Source organism: Sinocyclocheilus grahami, unplaced genomic scaffold, assembly GCF_001515645.1.
Source record: "Sinocyclocheilus grahami isolate Dianchi unplaced genomic scaffold, SAMN03320097.WGS_v1.1 scaffold277.1, whole genome shotgun sequence".
In the NCBI taxonomy this organism is placed as follows: domain Eukaryota; kingdom Metazoa; phylum Chordata; class Actinopteri; order Cypriniformes; family Cyprinidae; genus Sinocyclocheilus; species Sinocyclocheilus grahami.
In genome coordinates this window covers 1,460,732-1,484,411 of record NW_015505456.1, presented here as the reverse complement: position 1 = coordinate 1,484,411, position 23,680 = coordinate 1,460,732, and the positions used below count along the sequence as shown (strand labels likewise).

At 36.1% G+C, this 23,680-nt stretch overlaps 1 protein-coding gene across 3 annotated transcripts in view; it reads left to right on the top strand.

Moving 5' to 3' along the window:
* Positions 1 to 23,569, top strand: part of LOC107600068 (voltage-gated potassium channel subunit beta-1-like) — a 43,181-nt gene extending 19,612 nt beyond the window's left edge. For 2 of the 3 annotated variants that reach the window (XM_016291840.1, XM_016291841.1), the window contains exons 3-14: positions 2,382 to 2,419; positions 5,396 to 5,475; positions 6,361 to 6,405; positions 6,519 to 6,563; positions 6,750 to 6,793; positions 10,687 to 10,773; positions 18,470 to 18,555; positions 20,015 to 20,135; positions 20,226 to 20,320; positions 21,035 to 21,155; positions 21,925 to 22,013; positions 22,511 to 23,569. In XM_016291840.1, the coding sequence (XP_016147326.1) occupies positions 2,382 to 2,419; positions 5,396 to 5,475; positions 6,361 to 6,405; positions 6,519 to 6,563; positions 6,750 to 6,793; positions 10,687 to 10,773; positions 18,470 to 18,555; positions 20,015 to 20,135; positions 20,226 to 20,320; positions 21,035 to 21,155; positions 21,925 to 22,013; positions 22,511 to 22,600 (941 nt within the window). In that variant the 3' untranslated portion in view covers positions 22,601 to 23,569. Of the gene's footprint in view, positions 1 to 2,381; positions 2,420 to 4,996; positions 5,280 to 5,395; positions 5,476 to 6,360; positions 6,406 to 6,518; positions 6,564 to 6,749; positions 6,794 to 10,686; positions 10,774 to 18,469; positions 18,556 to 20,014; positions 20,136 to 20,225; positions 20,321 to 21,034; positions 21,156 to 21,924; positions 22,014 to 22,510 lie in introns of those variants that run through there. The other variant, XM_016291842.1, reaches the window with a different exon arrangement.
* The last annotated feature ends 111 nt before the right edge of the window (positions 23,570 to 23,680 follow it).

Below are 23,680 nucleotides of genomic sequence, written 5' to 3'. Positions count from 1 at the left end.
ACTGAATATAAGTACCATAGATCAGTGATACGTTCACACAGTGCGTTTCAATGAAGTGCAGGCAACTGTGTGTGTTTAAAGAAAATCACATGATCTCGAAAATGTTATCCTCCCTCCATTCATATTTACTTTATCATGAATTAAAACACAAGCTCACTAATTGCCTCGCACACTCCACACACAGCGGGAGAGTGATGGGTTGACGCTTAATTTATTCTCTGTTCCCTTTTATTTTTACAATTAGATGGTTTCATTAACAAGCCTCGTGAACGCAAACATAATGACTGTATAAATCTGTTGTTGACTTCTCCTGAGATAAATACGCAGCGTGGCTTATATAGCAGCCAGTTCTCATGCTACACAAGAGAACTTGCCTGATTCAGCTCATTCCAATCTGTGCATTTTATTTTTATCGCTACAAACCAATGCAAGATACACAAGAAAATTACAGCAGTGTCAGTTCTTTGATTAATTAAATGCAGAAATTGTAATGATGCAATGAAAATGTAGTTTGTTTCACCTCCAAGAGCAAACCATCTCTGCTCTCATGAAAAGCAGGGCATTGGCAACTGAATTGGTTGGTGGGTCTGAACTAAGTGAACTGGATTTTATTGTTGTCATACTACAGGCTTTCAGTAAGAGCATTGAGGAACAAACAGCTGCTATTCCACTATGTAAAAAGCCCCGGGCTTATCTTCACAATGCATTTCCAAATGGTGTCTCTCCTATCTTACATCAGATTCTTGCTCTGTACAAGTCCTTCCTCCTTCCTGCATCCAAATATACACTACTCTTCAAATGTTAGGGATCAGTAAGATTTTTTTATGTTTTTGAAATCTGTTATGCTCTGCATTTATTTAATTAAAGTACAGTAAAAAACAGCAATATTGTGAAATATTATTACAATTTATAATAACATTTTTCTATTTTAATATAGTTTAAAATTTAATTTATTCCTGCGATGCAAAGCTGAATTTTCAGCATCATTACTCCAGTCTTCAGTGTCACATGATTCTTCAGAATGAAATGGATTTTTAATGTTATTTATTTGCATGTGCTTTCTGAATTATTTTAGCATTCAATTAATCGAGTATGCAAATCAGCAAATAGAGCAAACATGCTTACAAAAGTTGTGCTTTTAACTTGTTTTGTGAATAAAACTAACAAATTAGTAGCTTAATTTCACGTCTGGTTATGATCAAGACTCAAGTACTGAAATACTGTGCGAAATTGCCGCAACTCACCCTTCAGTGCTTGTAGCTGTTATTTTCCTGGGACGTCAAAGGTCATTGCTCCAGGTCAGACATCGCAAACATTAGCCACTTGATCAAACACAAGAGCACTGCAGGCTGATAAGATTTCAGCGCTTCAGACATGCACTTGACTGAATACATGAGGACAGCTTTCAGTGGAAATCACCAAAGCAGCAGTCTTTTTTTGGTATGGGATTGTGTGTGCATATGTGCATGTATAAATGTATGTTCATGTTCATGTAAGTCAGTGGTGCTTGCTTTAAGGCACAGTGGAGCCTATAAAATTTCCCACTGGCGTCCCACTTTTTTTCACGTTTTAGGAGTCATCCTAAATTAGATATCATTCGTAAGATTAAACACTCTAAATTCATCTTGTGAAAACTGTTTTAAAATTGGTCATTTTTACCATGGGAATGGTACTTTAAAGCCTTTTAGCAGGCTCCTCCCCCTGGTGTCAAGTGTAATATTACAAAATTTACTACAATATTTTATAATCAAATCTTGACAAAACTCATATAATTGAAAAGGTCTGAGTCTCAATATTCCATATTTGTAATGGAAGTAATACTGTGACAAAAGATTAATATATAAATTTGCGACAGGTAAATGGCTTTTTTGGAATAGCGTCTAAGCAATCTCAGGAAGTTTGAATCTTTGTGATATCAACTTCAAATTTGGAACACAACATAGTTAGACATTTGGCTTTGATTTTATAGCAATTTTCGATTCCAAGATATTTTGTAAAATAATTATTTTAAATGAAAAATTTTTTAACAGGTTAAATATTTTAGCTAATAAAAGTATAAAATCAAGTTGTTTATGTAAAGAACATGCCAATTTCTACATGTACATTTTACAGTTATTTAATGTAAATTAATATAAAAATGCTTTTGTCAATCAGCTCTAATACATAGGGAGATCCAGGATTAGGCAGAAAGAGCCTGTTATTCCCTTGTTTCTCTCAGTTGTTGAGCTGCTGAAGACCCTGGTGCTCATTGTTGCTCACAGTAGCTGTACGCATAAAGTTATCTGGCAGCATGAGGACTGTTACGTCATGTACAAAACTTAAGAAACGCGCCAAATGTTCCTTATCGCTGCACAGGAGTCACCAAGGATTCTCTCTCTTAGGCACGTGGGTGACATTTGGGGGACAGATTTCAGATGAGGTGAGTATTGAAAATGTGTATATTCATAACCAGAAAATGAACTTAACTCATATCGTAGATATTTTATCAACAATTAATCTAGAGGGTAAACAATCTATTTACTCATTATAAATAATTTTGTAATATAATATAATATAATAAGGTGTTGAATCATCAGTTTTTTATGTTTTTACCCATTATTCTCATTTCTAAATCCATTCTAGCCATTATCACGAATTGGGCAGATTTAGTCGAGATAAGCATGTTCAGTGTTGACAGTCTTGGCAGAGAGGAAGGCTCGTAGACACATCATGCAGTGGTCTTCCTCATTATTCAAACAATAACATCATTCTGCCAGTGCCCCTTTCTGACACTCACCCAGAGCAAATGCACATAAACACTAGCGCTTCTTACATCATAAAAGTCCCCGCAGCAGCAACTTCCACGACAAGCCTTTCTTTCCCCAGAGGTGGAGTCTCCTCTATTGTCCAATCATCCCTCTTGTCCAATCAAATTATGCAAGATGTGGACGTCCCCGTTCGGTCCCCTTCACCACATGTCATACGTCATCTCATCAGCAGCTGAACAGACGGTTTTTCCTCATCGGTCTGCCAATATACAACTACACTGACAGAATGGATCACTGTCACTCATGCTGACAGTTCTCCATCAAAGAGAGCTAGAGAGAGAGAGACTGATGGATTGTAGAGATTGCAGAGGTTTTGGCCACCAATTGTTCTGTCAACAGAAGATCAAACTCTGACATGAAGATCATTGTATCTTTGCAGCAGATACACTAGAAAAACAGATGCTCTGTTCCCAAACCTAGTAAGGGGCCATTCACACAAAACACATTTTAGTGTTCCACTACGCTGCTTTTTTAAATATGCACTAAATGGACATCTTTGATCAATGCGCACGGAGCAGAACAAGGTCTCAAGACATGTTTTTTAAGCGTTGTGTGCCACACAGAACACTGTCTTGTGCAAGAGTGCATGTTTACATAGAAAAACAATGGAAAAGTAGTGCAGTCGAATGCAAGCACGTGAGATGTAGGGCAACTGAATGGAAAAAATGCGAGGTCCTGAGACACGTTGAACTTCTTTTAACTTCAGCAATATTTTTTAGACACTGTGTCCTTAGTAAGACACTGCAAAAGTACATCGGTCAAAGATGTGCGTCAAACTTGTTAACATAATAGACAAACAATGGAAATGTAGCACAGTGGAATGAAAAAAAACTGTTTTTTTAATACAGTAATTGAAATAGTTACACTGCTTATTACATTTCAAATAGGGTAACTTATAATCTGTAATCTATTACATTTAAGTAACCTTCCCAGCACTGTGTGTACATGTGATTCAGCAAGCGAAATGGACACACAAAAAAAAATGTGTATGCCTCTCTTCCAGATGTGAAATTTGTAAATCGCAAATTACCTTCAAATTGTATGTAGATCTCAGATCTCAGATAGTTTCAGATCTCCACCTGGTTAACACTGCCTAACTAATGTCTTTAGCATATAAAAGAGCACCAGTCAACGTCCAAATCCTTTACTTGAGAATGGCAAGTGTCAGAATTGCTTATAAATTTCCACATACCTGCAATACTGACTCTATGCCACAAAGAAAAGTGTGTATATCTGTTTAGACCCTGACATGAAGCTAAGCACTTTTCCACGTCAAAGATAGATTTGAGCATAAACACACTCTAAATTCAAATCTGTGTGTATACACCTTTCATAAATTAGGTCTCACATGTTTTAAAAGTTGAATTTTTTGGAATTTTTAGAACGCAGTGTTTTCCGTAAGGTGCTGAGAGCGGTGCACATATTTACATAGAAAACCTGTGGAAAAGTAGCACAGTGGAATGCAAAAATGAGACGCCGCCAACCATGCACTTATTTTAACTTGAGTATTGCATTTTTAGAATGCTGTCATGTCCGACATGTCACTAACATATAAGACACGACCAGTATAGTCAAACATGTCCATCAGTGCACATTTACAAAAACAATAGAAAAGCAGCACAGTGTAAATTCAAAAAGCATTCTGTATGAACCGTCCCTAAGGCTGCGTTTTAAGGCTATTTAATATGGGTAATGAAGACTCATGTGTCTCAATAATTTAACAGCTTGTGCTTTTAAATCTTGAAAACAGTTGTGATACTGCAGTGCAGTTTAATTTATCTCATCCTACGTCATGACTAGCTGTTACTATATATAAAATGATGAGCACAATTTTGCATTTACAAAGCATCCACGCATCTTGTGTTAACTTATTATGTGCATGAATGCCATTATACTCAGTACATCTGCCTGAAAATCTGTCCATAAAGCCATGTATTAATTTTTTCTGCATCATGTGACAAACATGTGAGGTGTAAAGAATGAAATGACCGTCAGATGCTATTAACTCCATGCAATGCTAGGAGACATGCTGTATTCTTATATACATAGTGACAAGCAGGCATTAAATGCCAGGATGGAGCCAAATGGTTGGAGGGGAGGGGTTGAAAAATAACAGTCAGCGCTCTGTGAAATCAACCAAAAAGAAAATCGTTTCACTGGCAAAGAAAGCTATTGCATTTTGATGAAAGATTACAAAGATAAACTGTTTTTCTTTCGAATAACATGCATTTTCTGATCCTGTTATGTTCTTCTCTCTGCATCGCTTCCTATCCTAACTGCACTGTCCATATGAATAAATGTGACAAAAATATTCTGCAAAGGTTCAAAACAATATGTCTAAAAAGTACAAATTCAGCTCAACCCTGCATTCAGTTTGGACAAATTAAATGTTATGGACATGAAGGTTATAAAAGTGCTTCACATGGCAGTGAATCATGTGAAGTGGATTTAAGCAGCACTGTTTTCACAAAGGTGAGCACTCAATTATCTGTTTACACACACTTCTGAGCTCTCTGCAATGCTGACTGACAGCCGAGTGCTTGATATTGATGTGTGTGTGTGTGTGTGTGTGTGTGTGTGTTTTGTAGGTGGCAGAGCAGCTGATGACTATAGCCTATGAAAACGGGGTCAACCTCTTTGACACTGCAGAGGTCTATTCAGCTGGGAAGTGAGTTTGACCTTTGACTTAAAGTAAAACTGAGTGGCTAAATCCATCTAGACACTTGCATACTATCTTGCATACTAGAACCTATTGAATGGATAGTATGCAAATTGGGATTCAGCCAGTGTGTAAGAGCACAAATAATCCTGGATTACAGTCCATCCTGTAAACTTCAGATCCAAACTTGCCAAGCTGATTCATCTAAACCTGTTAGAAGAAACAGAAGGGAATTCACTATAATTAAATTGCACCCACTGATAGCATCGTTTTTGCACACATTGTCTGCATTACTTTTGCACCAAATTCTCTAAAGGAATTATGCATTCAGGTTGAGGTGCAAACGGCCACAAATGTAGTGCTAAATGCAATTTGCATAGATCAGTTTCTAGGCTTGCAGGCCAGTTTCTGAGTGTTAGTTAGCACATGGCGCAACAGACTAGAGTGATCATATTTTTCTGGGACTATATATCATCACTCCACCACTGTCATAAGGCACCTTTAAAATGCCAGAAGTCTGGATATGTGCCTGGTTGTGATGCTTTCCTCCATTCTTTGAGCATCGTTTGATGAATTACTGCTGTCATGATCACTATAGAAGTACACTAACATTCGTTTTAAATAAGCTTTAAATTTCCTCCAGTTTTCTGTGGACAGTAACCATAGCTCAACGTTAACTGTGTCAGGCAAATAGCGCTGACGTTTGTGAATCTGGCGATTTCTATAATGAAACGTATGCATACAAAGGAGGAGTGTTTACCCTTAAATATATGCATAGTGCAGTGCTATAGTGGCTCTATAGTGAATTCACCTCGCAGTGCCATGGAACAATTCTCTACAAATCCAGAAATAAAATCTTAAAAAGCACTTAACATGTGTCTTTCTTCTTCACAGGGCTGAAATAATCCTAGGAAACATTATCAAGAAAAAGTGTTGGAGGTATTTATCTTACTTCTTTCACATTATAATTTGAATCATCAATTTCATTGGCTGAGAAATTTAAAAGGCCACTGCTTTCACACAAAGTCTATAATCTGTCTGTGTGTGTACAGGAGATCAAGTCTGGTCATCACCACTAAACTGTACTGGGGAGGAAAGTGAGTATCTGTCTGTCTGTCTTTCTTTCTTTCTTTCTTTCTTTCTTTTTGTCTGCCTGTATATCTGTCTATTCATTCTATCAATAACTACTCTCATTAACTCCTTGAGATTTAGGCTTTTAGATTTAGTCTGCTTATATAAAGCTTTCATTTTCTTTCTTTCTTTCTTTCTTTCTATTTCTTTAGGGCAGAGACAGAGCGTGGGCTCTCTAGGAAGCACATTATTGAAGGTAGATATTTTTCTTCTTTCTTCTAATTCCCCTGTCGTTTGTAATTGACCTGAACCTTTTTTCTTCTTTTCTTTCTAGTTCTCTCCTCCTTTATTGATTTGTCTTTCTCTTTCACTGCAGTAGACTGTGTGTGGCCTTGTTCCTAATAAAAGCTCAGCACCCACACCAGCATTCATTCTTAAACAGTGTGAGATTCTCTCTCTAAGTCTAAGTCCTTTTTGATAAACGATTATTCAAACCAAATACAGTATGTTTATAGATACAGAAACCATTTAGTCTGTATAAAATGGGTTATTAATCCGTACAACTGCAGCAGCGGAGGACTATTATTCTGCTGCGTGATACTGCAGAAGAACTGATGACGGCACGGTTTGATCTTCGGCTGACCAATCAGCAGAAAGGGGCGTTTAATTCCTGCAAACATGTAGAAATCAAATATTCAAGCTGTTTATTCATTTTTCCACCCATGAACGAAAAACTAAAATTTAAGCTGAATTCTCGCTTTAAAAATTTAAAAGGAGACATTTTCTAATTTTTCTACTTTCAATATTAAATCAAAAAATGAATGATCGAATGATACACGGATTCTGTAGGTTTGTTGTCTTGTTTTCCAGTAAAAATGTCTAAACATCTTTAATTAACAATTAAAAATTAACAATTAAATTATTATTTTTTTTTTAAATTACATACAAATTTAGCTGCCAAGGGTTTTCATTTATTTTGTAATTTAATTTTGATTTAACTATTTTAGTACCCATTGTTACAATCTCCTTTTTACAAAAGAGCTTGTGATTATTGGCAATAGTACTAAATGTTCCTGACAACAAAGTATGCTAAAAGACATCCATCACTGAATTCTGATTGCTTTAATAGCCTAATGCATAATTAAAATGGCATATTTACGTATTCTGATAACTGACTGCATGAATTATGTGAAGTGTTTGAAATCATAAGCTTTATTTGTGTGCTTAATCAAGAGTGGAAATCTACATGTAATGATATTCTGAATTGTATCTGCTCTATTACTGTACGAGATGGAGGTGAATCACTGATTTCAAGAGAGTTTAATATCTCTAATGTCATTTCTGTATCACTTTCAGATTGAGAAAATTCACTGTTTGTATTTCATGAAACTAATTGAATCATTCGCATACTGCGCTCATCCCTCCTTCCCCCCCCCCTGTTCTCCAAGTTATTTTTATCACTCCAGCTTGTGTGTAGTTTTCCTTCCTGGCTCGTGTCTCTCTCCCCTCCTTGCTATAGCTTGTGTTTGTTTGAGGGCTAGAAAGATATATGTTTATCCTCTATGTACTTTTAAAAAAGCTCCCTGCTAAGAATATCTCCTCCACAAACTCGGAAAATTCGGACTGATTAGAGCCGTGCGAGGGTGTGCTCCGTGAGCATGGGGCCGATCAATGAGTCTGAGATTGGCTGGATTATAGTGTTTTTGTGAAAGGACGAGCGTGGGGTGTATCTGTCAGATTAATTTCAGTATGGCAGAGTAATCACGCCAGCATCTGATCACCTGAAAGCTATCTGACAACTGTTTCAACACACCTGGTGTTTGCTCTCTCTCTATCTTTTTCTCTGTCTTTCTCTCTCAGCCAAGATTTATTGGCATGACTGTAAAGTTTTGCCAGTCCATTATTTTCACACTACTTAAATACTGGTTTTTGAAATAAGTGAGCTACAGTACAGTATGTGCATTATTTGAAAGAAAATCTTAAACGGAGTGAAGAATAAATGTGTTTGGGGTGTTTAGAGGTGGAGAGACCCCAAAAAGAATTTGGACACCTAAGCAGCACTCAGAAAACGTTTGCATTAAACAACAAAATGTCAAACCAAATGGAATTTATTTAAAAGGAAAAACATCACAAGCACTTTTCATGCAAAACATTTCACAGAATAGATGTTTGTGAGGTTCCTAATGGAAAACAACTGATATAACATTTTAAAGGAATTAATACTTTTATTCAGCAAGGATGCATTAAATTGATCAAAAGTGACAGTTAAGACATATATAATGTTAAAAATGATTTCAAATAAATGCTTTCATCGAAGAATATATCATGATTTCCACAAAAAATAATAACAAATTTTTCTTGAGCATCAAATCATATACTGTAGGATGATTTCTGAAGGATCATGTGAGATTGAAGACTGGCTGCTGAAAATTCAGCTTTACATCACAGGAACATCAATTAGGGATTACAATATATTTTTTAATGTTAATATAATTTTACTGTATATTTTGATCAAATAAATGCAGCCTTGATCATAAGAGACTCACCTTAAAGTGCCCCTATTATGGATTTTTGAAAATGATCTTTCATGAAGTGAATCTTACACAGCTGTAAGTGAATGAAAACATCCTGCAAAGTTTTAAATCTGAAAGTGCACCGTGTGTAAAGTTATTGTCTCTCAAAAGAAAGAGTCGACTCTGAAGCATTGAAACGAGTCATTTTTAAAACGAATTCCAAGCTGTTTCATGTTGACGTCAACATGAAACATTAGCATATTGCCCGCCCACTTTTTGCGGCGTAGACCCGGGAAAACTTGAAAATGCGAATTCATTCTTTGCCACTAGGTGCTGCTTTTGGAGCCGTAAAATAGCTGTTTCCCGGTAAAGGCTGTACACAAAGCAGCACTGCGCTCACAAACTCTACTTCATCAGGCATTACAGGCATAATGATATGGAAATAAAATCGACCAATCGGACAAATCACCGCAGATTAGAGTCACACAAAGGAGGGGTTCGGAAAAATGAATCATTGAGCAAATCGTTTGGGAGTCATTGAGCAAATAAGGTAAAAATAAATGCATAATATAAGACAATGAAAGTGTTTTTTGACCTTGCATGCATGTCAGCCTGTTGTTGGGGACTCCCAAAACCAAAATATGAACTTTTCATAACCCATAATAGGGGCACTTTAACATTCACAGAAAATCTTACCACCCCCAAACTTTTGAACTGTAATGTGCATTATTGTCCGTGAACTTTTGTGTTCACTGTTTTATACCAATAAATATGAACAATTTTTATGGCCTGGTAACTAATATAATGCCAGATGTTATATTTTTTTTGTGTTCATAGTTGAAGTAGCACCAGTTTTGAATTTCTCACAATTTTCAGTTTTTGAGTTTCAAAGTTTGAAACAAGCGTTTGATTTTATTTACTTCCAGTATCACCCTAATCAGAATATTCTTGATAATTGTTTAAAAAGCTAATATTGGATGATATTGATACGGTCATTCTTATACCCAATAAACACAAATGAACATATTGCTTACAGTGCATAATGTATGTTACGAACTGTCCCTCAGTTGTGTTCTCTGTCTCGCTCTCTCTGTTTCTGAATGGGACAATGATGTGACAGACTGAATCATTCTGCTTCCTCATCTTGTTCTTCTTCCTCTCCTCTGGTGTCTGCAAAGCTGTACTTTCCTAATCCTCTCTCAACTGCTCACCTGATCCTATTTTTGCTCTCTCTGAGTTTCCTCTCTCCTCTCATCCTTCCATCTCTTTTCACACTTCTGGCTGTCAGATAGCAGCTCAGAATGAATGTAGGTCCTTAGGCAACCACATGAGTTTGTGTCATCATTTTGAATCTTTCCTGTTTCATAGAATAGTTGAATGAAAGTTCATTTACTTGCCCTTATGTTGCTTCGAACCTTTTTTCTTCTTCACAGAACACAAAATATTGCATTAAGCAGAATGTTTAAACTGCTCTTTGAATGAAAATGAATAGAAACTGAGACTGTTTGAGCTCCAAAAATGAAAAAAAGCAGCATGAAAGTATCAAAAATGTGGTCCATACAACTCATGCACTCATCCATTCTGAATACAAAAAACATGAACACTTTCTACTTTCTTATGCTTTCTCGTTCTGTAGGTCTGAAGGGTTCTTTGCAGAGGTTACAGTTGGAGTATGTGGACGTGGTTTTTGCCAATCGCCCCGACAGCAACACACCAATGGAGGGTAGGTGAGGCTTGGGCCCAAAGCAAAAGTCACTACACTGATGCTTCTAGCTTTGCAAGCTTGGATATGTGCATCATTGCATTCTGAAATGTGTTAGAGGAAATTCGTAAATCAATGCAAGTACTGTGTGCATTGCATTTATAGAGCTGTTGCAAGAGCAGCTATAGCATCAGCATAAACTGTCAAGCAAGTTTTCTCTTTACTGTAATAGCAGTGCAACAGTTATATATACAGTGCAGTGCAATTTTTTAGTTTTTTATCTAGCCAAATCTGAATAAAAACATCCAGTATAGTGGCAGGGTTTTGAAGGAAACTCTAGTGCCCCCTAAAGGTCTAAAGTTTGTTAGCACCCAAGCAATGCTTGAACACAGTTTAAGTACACTACAGTTCAAAAGTTTGGGTTCGGTTCGATTTTATTTAAAATGCTTTTTGAAAGTAGTCTCTTATGCTCACCATTTATTTGATAAAAACACAGTAAAAACAGTAATATTGTAATATATATATATATATATATATATATATATATATATTTGAATATATTTTAAAGTGTAATTTACTCTTGTCATGCTCAAGCTGAATATTCAGTAGTCATTACTTTAGTCTTCAATGTCACATACAGTAATCATTTCTAATATGTTGATTTGCTGCTCAAGAGATATTTCTTCATATTATCAATGTTGAAAAGAGTTGTGCTGCTTAATATTTGAGTGGAATCCACACTACAGGATATTTTCAGGAATCTTTGAAGAATTCAAATCTTTGATAAGCAAAAAAAAAACATTTATTTGAAATAGTTTTTTTTTTAGACATTATAAATATCTTTACTGTCACTTTTGATCTATTTAATGCAGGGATTCTCAACTCTGGCCCTCGAGGTCCAGGTTCCTGCAGAATAGCTCCAACCTTGATTAAACTCACCTGCTTGTAACTTTCTAGTGATCCTGAAGACCTTGATTAGCTTGTTCAGGTGTGTTGGCGCAAAACTCAGCAGGAAAGTGGATTTCGAGGGCCAGAATTAATGCATAATGGAACGGTAGTGTATGTTTAGTGCATGACCCTGTGCTTAAGGCCTTGGCAAAAGTCTCTTTTTGCATACTTGGTCTAAATTATGTCTCTGGCCCTAGTCTGTGTGTGTGTGTGCTACTGTGACAAAACAGGATGTAGGGTGCTATTTCCATACATCTCAGAAGGCCGTTTTTCAAAATCCCAGTCTAACCTCTCTCTCACTCCCTTTTGATTTCTGTAGCACTGCAGCGCTCACGAAGTCTACTTCTTATACACTCTGTCCGTCACCATATCTGTCTTTCTCTCTATTTGACTCTCTCTCTCTCTCTCTCTCTCTCTCTGAGGGGGATTAGAGACTTGCCCATGGGGTGCATAGTGTATTTTTAAGCTGCTCTTTGCCTGCTGTGTCTTCAAACTCCAGACCTTTCTCTCTCACACTTATACACACACATGCACACAATCTAATACTACATGTATACATGTATCTAAATGAGGAGATACCACTTATATTGTTTTTATGTGGAGCATAGTATTTTATTTCATTTGATTTCATCCCCAAATGTCCCAAAGAGAGGTTTCATTAGATTTAGCTCTCTTTTGGGGACAAATTTGTTAGTAAACCCAAACACTCCTGATTTCTTCCATTGAAGTACGTTAGGATTTTTCCTGCCTGTATGAGCGAGTCTTATCAACACGTAAACACATTTAACACCAGGGTTACAAGCCAGAAAAGTAATGCATAAACTTCCTACAGTGTGAGGATAATCTCAAGAGGACTCTCCATACAAATCGGAGCTTTAAAGCTGCGGTGGGGGAATGCAGAAGATCTAACAAAGTAAAACGTTGAATCATCGTTCTTCCATCGAGGCTGGAATGATTTGAATCCAAATTGATGTGCAATGTGTTCTTGGCACGTACAGTTAAATCCTCGTGGGAAGATAATGATAGTAGGGTATTTTAATAAAAGAACATTTTGGAACTGAACTGAGAACAAATTTCACTACCCATGGCCTCCCTGGAGACTTGTTAATGTGTTTGCCATGTTGTCGCTGAGCTTTGTGAGATAGACATTAGACCATCAATGCGATGCTGGTCCCAATATCTACTGTATATGGTCTTTAAGGAAAAAAATACCTCAGTTTGTAGATTGTACAATTAATGTAGTTGCTGATATTTATTTGACCTAAAATTAAGATGAAATCTTTATAACAGTAGAAATAGTTTAAGAAGTAGTTTATATAATATGTGGCTAGAATTTTACATAGACATAGTTATAAAGATTATATTGTTTTGGTGCAGTGCAGTACCCTATAGCCTTTCATTTTCAGTGCATTAGTGTAAATGTGATTTTGTTCACTTTTTACAAACTGAGGGAAATACTGTAATTATATTCTATGGTAATTGAAAGTATGCCATGGATGCTGCCAATAGAGCATAACTTGTATTGAAGAACTTACAAACAGATCCCTTTTAGGTCACGTTCATAATTTAATGAATACAGCTTTGCTCTATAATGCCCTCATGGCCTGTAATATTTGCTGGCGTTTTAATAAACACCAAACACATATCTGTGTTTATTAGTGTTTATCTGATATTGTAGAGTAGACTAAGCACCTGGCTGTTTCCCCAAACCTCAAATGACCTATTTGTGTTCGAATCGTCCACATCAGTCTATAGTAGAGATATTAAAGCCACAAATCAAAATCATACAGCACACTGTCTCTCTGTTCCCACACACACAAATTAAATCAAGCTATCATATGCCAAACCTACATGCAGCGCAGAATGACTAATACCTTACTAAGAAGTATTGTGGTGGTACCAGGATGCTTTCTAAAGTTGACTGAGTTTGCTAAGCATCATGGGTAATGCTTAGGCATAATTCTGCTGCTGTTTAGAGCACACACTTGTCTGTATCTTGTCTACAGTGTAATCTTGTTCTTTTGAACTTTTTATTCATCAAAGAAAAAAATTTACCACAGTTTTCACAAAATATTAGGTAGCACAACGGTTTTTAACATTGATATGTTTCTTGAGCAGCCAATCAGCATATTAGAATGAGTTCTGAAGGATCATGTGACACTGAAGACTGGAGTAATGACGCTGAAAATTCAGCTTTGCATCAGAGGAATAAATTACATTTGAAAATATAAGATAGTTAATATAATATTTCACAATATTGCTGTTTTTGCTATATTTTTTAATCAAAGCCTTGGTGAGCATAAGAGACTTCTTTTTTTTAAAAAAGTATGAAAAAAACATTTAAAAAAATTATTGTAAAAAATCTTACCTAACTTTTGAATGGTAGTTTATATGTGCTTTAAACCTGAACAAATACAGTTTCTTAAAATAAACCAAGCAAAGTTGTGATTGAGCTTGGAGGACTGCAACTGCTGGATTGACCAAATACTGAATGTGAATGTTTTTTTTTTATATCCTACATTTTTTGTTTGTTTTCTATAGCAATAATTCAACTTGATGTATCAAAGATACAAATATTTTTTGGGGCAGTTGCAATCAAAATCCACTCGAATCAGAGGGGAAACGTGGGCATGCTGCAGCCTACGCGCTGCAGAAACCCCACATCCACATTACATTAGATTAATACTTCAGGGTTCTGCTGTTCAGATGTTCCATCAGAGCTGAGCTGGAGTCCTCAGTCTCTTGTGAGAAGAAACTATACGATGGTTTGCTGAAGAACCATTCATTTTTGTTCACACTGACATGTGCCAGTGGCTTTCTGTGTTTTTGTCTCGCTCTCTCTTTTCTTGAGCAGATGTATTGTTGTGCTTAGCTGACGTTCACTTGGTTTTTTCTCCTCCATTCTCACCCACACACTCACATTTCTCTTCATTCGTACAGAGTTCGTAATGAGAGAGTGGGTGTGGGCTTTCATTTTCATTATGTACTGAGGTCGTTTTGGCTGCTGTTTTCTACTCTTCTGTTCTTCCTTTCACCTTCTCTTGCCTTTTTCTTTTATAGAAGTTCTTTTGTTTCTCATGTTCATACATTGAGCCATAGCCTTGGTTTCACAGATGTTTTGGTCTACATTGAACTATGACCTGCCCATTTAAACAGGAAAGACCTGACTGACATAACATGTAACTGACCACAGTTTTGTTTTAATGTGCCATTAAGGCGCTGGGATTTCTGAAATTTCACAAAAACAGACTGGTGTAAATTAAAGGAGTAGTTCACCTAATAATGAAAAATCTGTCATCATTTGCAAACCAAAACTTTAGCAAATCCAGTAGTTATTTTATCCTCAAACGTGATTGTTATATCAACACTAGTATCTTGTAAACACAATTTTGTTTGTAGGCGGACTGAAAAAAAAAAAACACTACATGTCTTTACTCCCAGAAGGTGCCAGCCAATCAGATTAGAGCCTGCCCGACCGAGTAAGTGCTTTCCATTTTTTGTGCAATATGTCAGGGAAGGGACTTGGTCCTCAGGCGTGCCATTTGATGAGACTAGGGCAGCCCTGCGACACCGCTGTCAGATGAAGAGCATCCCACAGACATCACTCACTGGTGGCATGTGTAGTGAAGATGAAACGCAGAGTCAGTGGACACACAACAAAGCCCAGATCATAGCGAGTAATGGCCAGAGTAAAGCACCTGGAGTCAAAGCACTGATGAGACGGAGAAAAGCAGCTCTTCACATATGAAGAGCCCTTAAGAGGTACTGAACTGAACACAGAACAGCAGTAAAGGTCTCTGCAGATAATGACGCAGAACAGTAATGCCTCGAGGATGTCAGAACAGATGGTGTTCCCATTGGCTGCAGAGAAGCGCTCTGTCAAACATATATACCAACATCGTATACAAGCGTATGAGGACACAAACACTGTTGTCTGTTCGCATTATGCATGGTCTCATGGATAATCATAGGTGTTTTGTCCAAAATGTATGGTTCTAGCACCCATACATTACTGTTCAAAGGTTTGGGGTTAGATTTTTTTTATTGTTTTGAAAAAAAAGTCTCATACTCATTTAGGCTGCATTTAATTGATCAAAAAGATGATATTGTGAAATTAATCAAAATAACTGTTTTCTGTTTTAATATATTTTTAAATGGACTTTATTCCTGTGATGGCAAGCTGAATTTTCAGCATAATTTCTCCAGTTTTCAGTGTCACATGATCCTCATGAAATCATTCTAATATGCTGATTTGATATTATATTGAAAACAGTTGTGCTGCTTAATATTTTGGCATAACCATGACAATTTTCTCTTTGATAAATGGAAAGTTCAGTAGAACATTATTTGAAATAGAAATATTTTGTAACATTATAAATGTTTTTACTGCTATTTTTGATTAATTTAATGCATCCTTACTGAATAAAGTGTACTGTATATATATTCATATGTTTGCATGGACACTAAAATGTACATTATTAAAGTAGTAAAATGTCAGCATTTTATGTATGAAAAACATGGGGTGTACAAATATTATGAATACATTTAGTTCAAAAATGTTCCAAGCCATCATATTTTTCACATTTACCTAATTTGACATCATTCTGACATAATTAACTTTTTCATTCCGTTCGGTATGATTACATAATTTTACCTAACTTGAAAATGTTGAAATGAAAGTAAATTGTCATCATTAAATTATTATGTAATAGTACAATTTATTCACATTTATTTAATTAATTAATTTTTTGTTATTTATCATTTATAGTTCAATTGTAGTATAATTTATATATTTAAAGTAATTTATGTTTAGTTTGAGTAATTTATTAATGCAAAACATTATACATTTTGTGACTTTTTTTAAGCTTCTAAAACATAAATACATTTTCGTTGTTGATGTAAATGTTTCAGCGTTTAACAAAATGTACACATTTTAATATATGAACATCAAATACTAAAATTAGGTTGCATTAAAAAGATAACACTCACCGCTGGGTTTATTGGCATGCATAATGTCAACCACACTAAAAATGTTTTTTAAATCGATCAATTCTTGGTTTTAGAAGGAAGTTATAAAAAAGGATGATGGTCAAAACACAGATGGATAGTTAAATTCCGCTTTGTTAAATTCCTCTGGATGATAAAAACACAAATGTCCTTCCTCTCTGAGTTAACATTCAATTTAACCATCCCCTCTTAAACTCTGTCGTGTGGGCCATTATCCTTATTATAACTCATTGAGCAAAATGGATCTACTCACCAGTTGGATTATGAGATCAGAGCATCTTCTTAAGGGTAAAGTTGGGTTAACGAGGCCTTGATACCCATTTGTGATTCTCAGGTGAGGATTCTTGCCATTGCCTATTTGCACGTTAGCACTCAGTTAAGGAATTATGCAAATCAGATAATGGTGCAAACACAGCCCCAAAAATAGCACTGATAGCAATTTGCACTGGACTATTCTCCGGGTTACAGGATGGTTGTGAACTGTAAGTAGTATAGGATGCTAAAATAATAATTCAATTATGAATTATTCATTAAACTTTTTAATGAATTAAGAACAAATCTTACAACAAATAATGTGTAAATAATGGTAAAATATTTTCATTCATTAGTATGTCTGGAATGCTTTGGGATGAATACAATTGTGCTTCTACGCTTGAATATACAATACAGAGAAGTTTAAAATTATTGTACCATGTACAATAAAACTTGCTTAGTGAGATATTATGGAGGACGAAACCTGCAAAAACAATAAATAAATAAATAAATACACAAATAAGTAAATAAATGTGTGCATAAATGCACGTATTCTTGGAAAAATAAATGTGGAACTACATTCAGAAATAAATGAGTGAGCAAAGGAAAATAAATAGGATGAGTTTAGCATTTCCTTAAACATTTTCCATTTGCCCACCAATTTATTTTATTTATTTGCCTACTTTAATCACATGTTTAATTATTTCTATATGTATTTAAACAAGAATTTGTGTATTTATACACACATTTATTTATTTATTTATTTGTGTATTTATTTATTGTTTTTGCAGGTTTCATCCTCCATAAGATATATAGATATATGATATATAGATATATGTTGTGTCAGTTTGACTTACAGAAGTGCTTCTCATCTTTAATACTGTTAATTCAGACGGCTGTGAAATAGCTTCCGCTCTTTTGCATTATTAGCGTTTATCCTTTGTGCAATTCTGTTAGTGTTGCCAGATCTCGAAAAAACATGCAACCTGTTCTGATGACACAATCTCAAAATAAGCCTCCCCAAAACATGGCTAAATTGGCTAAATATGTTTGTCCTTTCAGATGGGAATTGCTTAATTTAATCTGGTTTATTCTAGCATTTGGGTAAAATATGATTTTTACAATTCAGGGAGTGGGGACCCTCTCTTGTAAATATGATAGGTTATCTGTAACACTGCTGAATAACTTTAATAACGTGTTGACCTTTTTTCTTACGTATATCCTTTACTGTGCTGAACAGCTGTGTAAATTATAATATAAGTAAAAAATAAATAAATACATTTAAAAAAGCATTTTCTGAGTTCCCATTTTTTAAAAATGATTTAATGAAATACAAGTCCAAAGTCGCTTAATAAGCAGACATGGCAGCACAGCACAAGGAGAGGACGTAAACACATAATGGTGACCAGACACAAATGATTTCTTTGTAATTTCACAATAGATCTAAAAGCAAACTAATCCAGAGGCTTGGCTAATATTTTTGTCTATACATGTGTGTTTTGTGTTTTAGAGATAGTGAGAGCCATGACGCATATCATTAACCATGGCATGTCCATGTACTGGGGCACATCACGCTGGTCAGCGATGGAGATCATGGTGAGTATAGAGAGGAAACACTTCTGTGCACTTTTCCTTAAAGGGGTCATATGATGCTTTTTTAAAGATCATTATTTGGTGTATTTGGTGTAACAGAATATGTTGACATGCTTTAATGTTCAAAAAACACATTATTTTTCAAATACTGTACATTATTGTAGGTCCTCTATGCCCCGCCTCTCTCAAACGCTTCGTTTTCTACAAAGTCCCTCCTTCCGACAAGCGCAGTCTGCTCTGATTGGCCAGCTGACCCAGTGCATTGTGATTGGCCGAACACCGCATTCACTCGTCGGAAATGTAACGCCCCTTACCATAATCGCGAGCTTCATCTTTCAAAATAAATGTAAAGACAGAGCCCGAAAGGGTTCTTAAACTAATAACAAAACAGTAGCTGATTCAGAAGCGCCAGATTGTCATAGCAAAGTCAGAATGACCTTTCTCCGATCACAAATGCAGACATGGTTTTATGTTTACGCGGCGCAATACGCAACGCGTAAAAACACAGTATAAGTCATTATAATCAGTAATTATGTCCCCACTGGATGCAACAAATGCTCACACACTCACACACACACACACACACGATGTGCAAAACTCCGCATTTGAACAGTCAATAGCAAATACTTAAACTAATAACAAAACAGTAACTGATTCAGAAGCGCAGATTGTCATAGCAAAGTCAGAATTACCTTCTCTCCTAGGTTCACGAAACGGTCGTTCATAAAATGCATTGCTGTTCTGTTGTAAGTAATCTTAAAGATTCCTAAATGCATCTACTTTCGGAAGGCCAAATAAAGTGCTTTTGCTTTCGCCTACACAGTGTCTCCCTGACATGGCTGCTTCAACACTAACTGCGGTTACTGAAACCGTGCACATTTGGGCGGTTTCTTTGCGGTTTCTTTGCGTTTGCGATTTCTTTGCGTGCACATTTGGGGCGGCATTACGCAAATATTTCCACATAGTGATGTAGATATGTGGGGGCGTGTTAGAACGAGCCGTTTTAGGGGGGTGTGGCAGAGTCTTAACTTTGATAAAGAATATATCTTTGGTTTTGAGACTTTAGTCTTTGCAACTTCAGGGATCTTATCTATGCACAATCAGCTTGTAACACTCCAAAGAGAAAGGAAAACTTGAAATCGCATCATATGACCCCTTTAATGCTTCCTTTTGTTGTTTTGTTATTTTGTTTTTTCAAATGCATTCGATTTTAGGGCTTTTATATAAAGATTTTATCAATATTTTAATATATTATTAAATTATTCAAAAATATTCTTATTTTCATTGTTGCTAGTGGGTTAAGAAAATTTAATTATCCTTAAAAATTAAAAGTTTTAAGGATGTTTAGATATATTTAATGGGCAACAACACAAAAATACTCAATGTGTGTTTATATCTTTATTCATGAACTATATTAATATCATTCTTTTTTCATTTTTGTCATATCTTTCTCCCCCTGTAGGAGGCGTATTCTGTAGCGAGGCAGTTTAATCTGATTCCTCCTGTGTGTGAACAGGCCGAATATCATTTATTCCAAAGGGATAAAGTGGAAATGCAGTTGCCAGAGCTTTACCATAAGATTGGTAAAAACAAACACATATTGTATATACACATGAACACATAATTAAAATACGATCACTGAAACAGCTTAAAAACACAGTCGTGCACCACAGGTGTTGGAGTGGTTTCCTGGTCTCCTCTAGCCTGTGGCATCATCACAGGGAAATATGACAACGGCATCCCAGAATCCTCCAGGGCCTCTTTGAAGGTACTTTAAAGGAGTAGTTCAGGCAAAAATGAAAATGTGCTGAAAATGTACTCACCCTCAGGCCATCCAAGATGTAGATGAGTTGATTTCGTCATTAGAATAGAATTGGGGAAATTTAGCATTACATCACTTGCTCACCAATGTATCCTCTGCTGTGAATGGGTGCCAACATTAACATAACAATAATCAACAAGTAATCCAGAAAACTCCAGTCCACCACTTGTGAAGCGAAATCTCAGTATTTGTAAGAAACACATCCATCAAAGCATTTTAAATTTCAATAGTTGCTTCTGGCCAATCAGCTGTTTGGACTCTCATTCTGACGGCACCCATTCACTGCAGAGCATCCATTGATGAACAAGTGATGTAATGCTTAACTGTTCATTTTTGGGTGAACTGTTCCTTTAATAGTGTCTGTCATGACAGACACATACTTTCCTCAAGACATAAGGATCGATATCAGTCGATTAAACTGAAATTGATCCAACTAAAATGGTGCCAGATTTCTATAAAAAAAACAAGAAACAGCTATACTCGACAGAAGAACAAAGCTGAGTTAAATAGGACAGTCTGACACTGAATGAAGTGACTGAGGAGCTCATATAGTTCATAGATTACACTTTCAGCTATACTGCGATGAGGGTGGCAGGTCTGTCTGGGGCAGGGCAGGTTTGCTGTGCTTGTCTCACTCTCTCTCTCTTTCTCTCTCTGCAGTCATACCAGTGGCTGAAGGAGAAGATTCTGAGTGAGGATGGCAGAAAGCAGCAGGCCAAGCTTAAGGAATTGACCCACATAGCTGAGAGGCTCAGCTGTACCCTGCCACAACTTGCCATTGGTAGGTCAAAATAACTTTTTCACTTAAACTGTAACAAAGTACCACATATTATCACTGCCATCGTGACTCAACTGTTCTGTCAGTAAAATACTGAATTTCTGCTTTTATGCACATTTCCTGACTGAGAAACAAACCTTGACATTAATCCACAGGGCTTTAAAGTCACCAAATCCGAGGGTTGAAAAAATTACACAATTACTTACTTAATGAAAAACAAATTTGGCTTTTATAAATGTTTTTATAAATGTGGTGGGGTAATATTCTATTCAAAAATGATTCTTTATTAAAATGTATTATTTTTATTTTGTTTTATTTATTAATGTAGTTTTATTTTTGTTTATTAATAATACAAATAATAATACATATTTTCTTTAAAAAAAATCACATTATGTTTTTAATTAATTTTATTTATTGTGTATTTTTTAAATAGTGAATAATTATTTAAATTTTGTTTTATTTATTATTATTAATAATAATAAATCTTATGAAAAACATATTTGTTTGTAAACATTGTTTTAAATTAATTTTATGTGTATTTTTTTCAATGTAAACAGTTTGATGAACAAAAAATATTTTGTAAAAAAAAAAAAGCCTGTACTGTTAAAAAACTCCTGTATAAACAGTCCTTACAGTAGCGTTTGGCTGCAGCACCTGTTCAGAATCCCACTAGCTCATTTGAGATTCCCATGATTCACTGGCTTGAAACTTTCATACATGTAGGACTAAATGACAGATTCCTCGTGAATCTATTCTCTGTGTTCCTCTGTAGCCTGGTGCCTCCGTAATGAAGGAGTGAGTTCTGTTCTCCTGGGGACCTCCAACCCTGCACAGCTCACTGAGAACCTGGGGGCGATACAGGCAAGAGATTTATCAAAACATCTCAAACACACTCGCACACTGTGGAATTACTGCCATCCCACAAACTCTGGTGGCCTGCTACAGCTCTGTGCTTTTATCTCTTAACACCTATCTTCTGAATCTCACAGGGTTCATTTAAATGTAAAACATCAAAAACAGGATATTGCTTGATGTTATTTTTATGTGCCAAGGCAAAATTTCACACACTGATAAGAGATCCAACTAAACCAGCTACAGATAAAGCTGGTTTTGCGTAGTTTCTAGCTTGACGAAATGGTTGGACTAGCACTTTCTCAACCAGGGGCCCACTAGGGGCCCTCAGAAAACTTCTAAGGGAGCTTCAAGACGACTTAAAAATATTTAGATTTTTAGAACAAGCATTAAAATATTATTTAGAACAAGCATTAAAATAAACTAAAACAATTAAAAATCATGATAATTCTTATTTGAATTAATCCCATGTGTTTTAGTAATTAGGTATACATTCTCGCTGACAGGTTCTTCCAAAGATCACCGCTAACGTGGCCTCAGACATCGACAAAATCCTGGGTAACCGTCCCCACAGTAAGAAGGACTACCATCACTAGGCCTTTCTGTGAACCTGTAAGCCTTGTGACTCAGGATCCCGTGCCAGCCCTCTTGTGTCGGCGGGTGTCCACAGTGTGCGATTCCCACCATTGTGTGTCTGTGTCAACTTCTCTTGCTGAGAGCCATTGTTACTGTTACAGTAGAAATGCTAAAGTGTTATGCATGCTTCTGTTCGACCTATACCTGAGCTCGACCTCGCGTTAAGATCTCTGTGGAGACACACCTGCCTGTGAAGCACAAAAGCTCCTGGACTCCCTCGTCTGTGGGGTTCTGTATTCAGCCGTCATATCCCATATGTGCCAAAGTGAACATGGTCTTGACCCTTGACCTCCGGACATCCATTCTGAACAGGGACGAATGACCGGCCCTTATGAATGGCCCTGATTATGGTCTATAAAAAAATTAAGTAAGGAAACGCACTGCATATCATTCTGAGAATGTACAAACTAAGAACTGTGATGTATGGCAGAGCAGCATGTAGAGTTGAACTGTGTACATTGGTAAAAATGTGTTGAATTAAAAAGCCATCAACAGCAATGTGGGCTGTTATTGTGTTTAAATGTTCTCCAAAAAGTTTAACATCTTTAAATAACTGCTTGTGCATGTTTCCTTTGTAAACCCTGCAATCTGTGTCAAGTCCGTTCAACAATTTCTTACTTCTCTATTGTTTTAAATGTACATTATAAAAGAAACGTAGTTTGTTCAAAGGCTTATCCAGTGTTGAAGTTACACTGGTTAAAGATTTAAATGCTTGCTGCTGTATTTGGCAACTTTTGAACTGCTAAGCAGTACATTCTTGAGTCCCGAGAGTAACAGAAATGCACAACTGCTAAAAGCGACTAGTTCATGTCCATGACAAACTGGGTCAGAATGTTTACAGACTTGAAAATGATGAAGCTGTTAATTAAGGCATTGTGCAGTGCTGTTAACATTAAAATAAAAATGTGCATCTCCAGTTTGTGGTGATTTGTTACATATAAATGTTTTTAACCATTTGAAGTTATTTTGCTGGTTGAAGAACATGCTACAAAAAGTTGCCTGGAAACAAAAGAACCTAAAAAGTGTGGGCTACAGTTAAA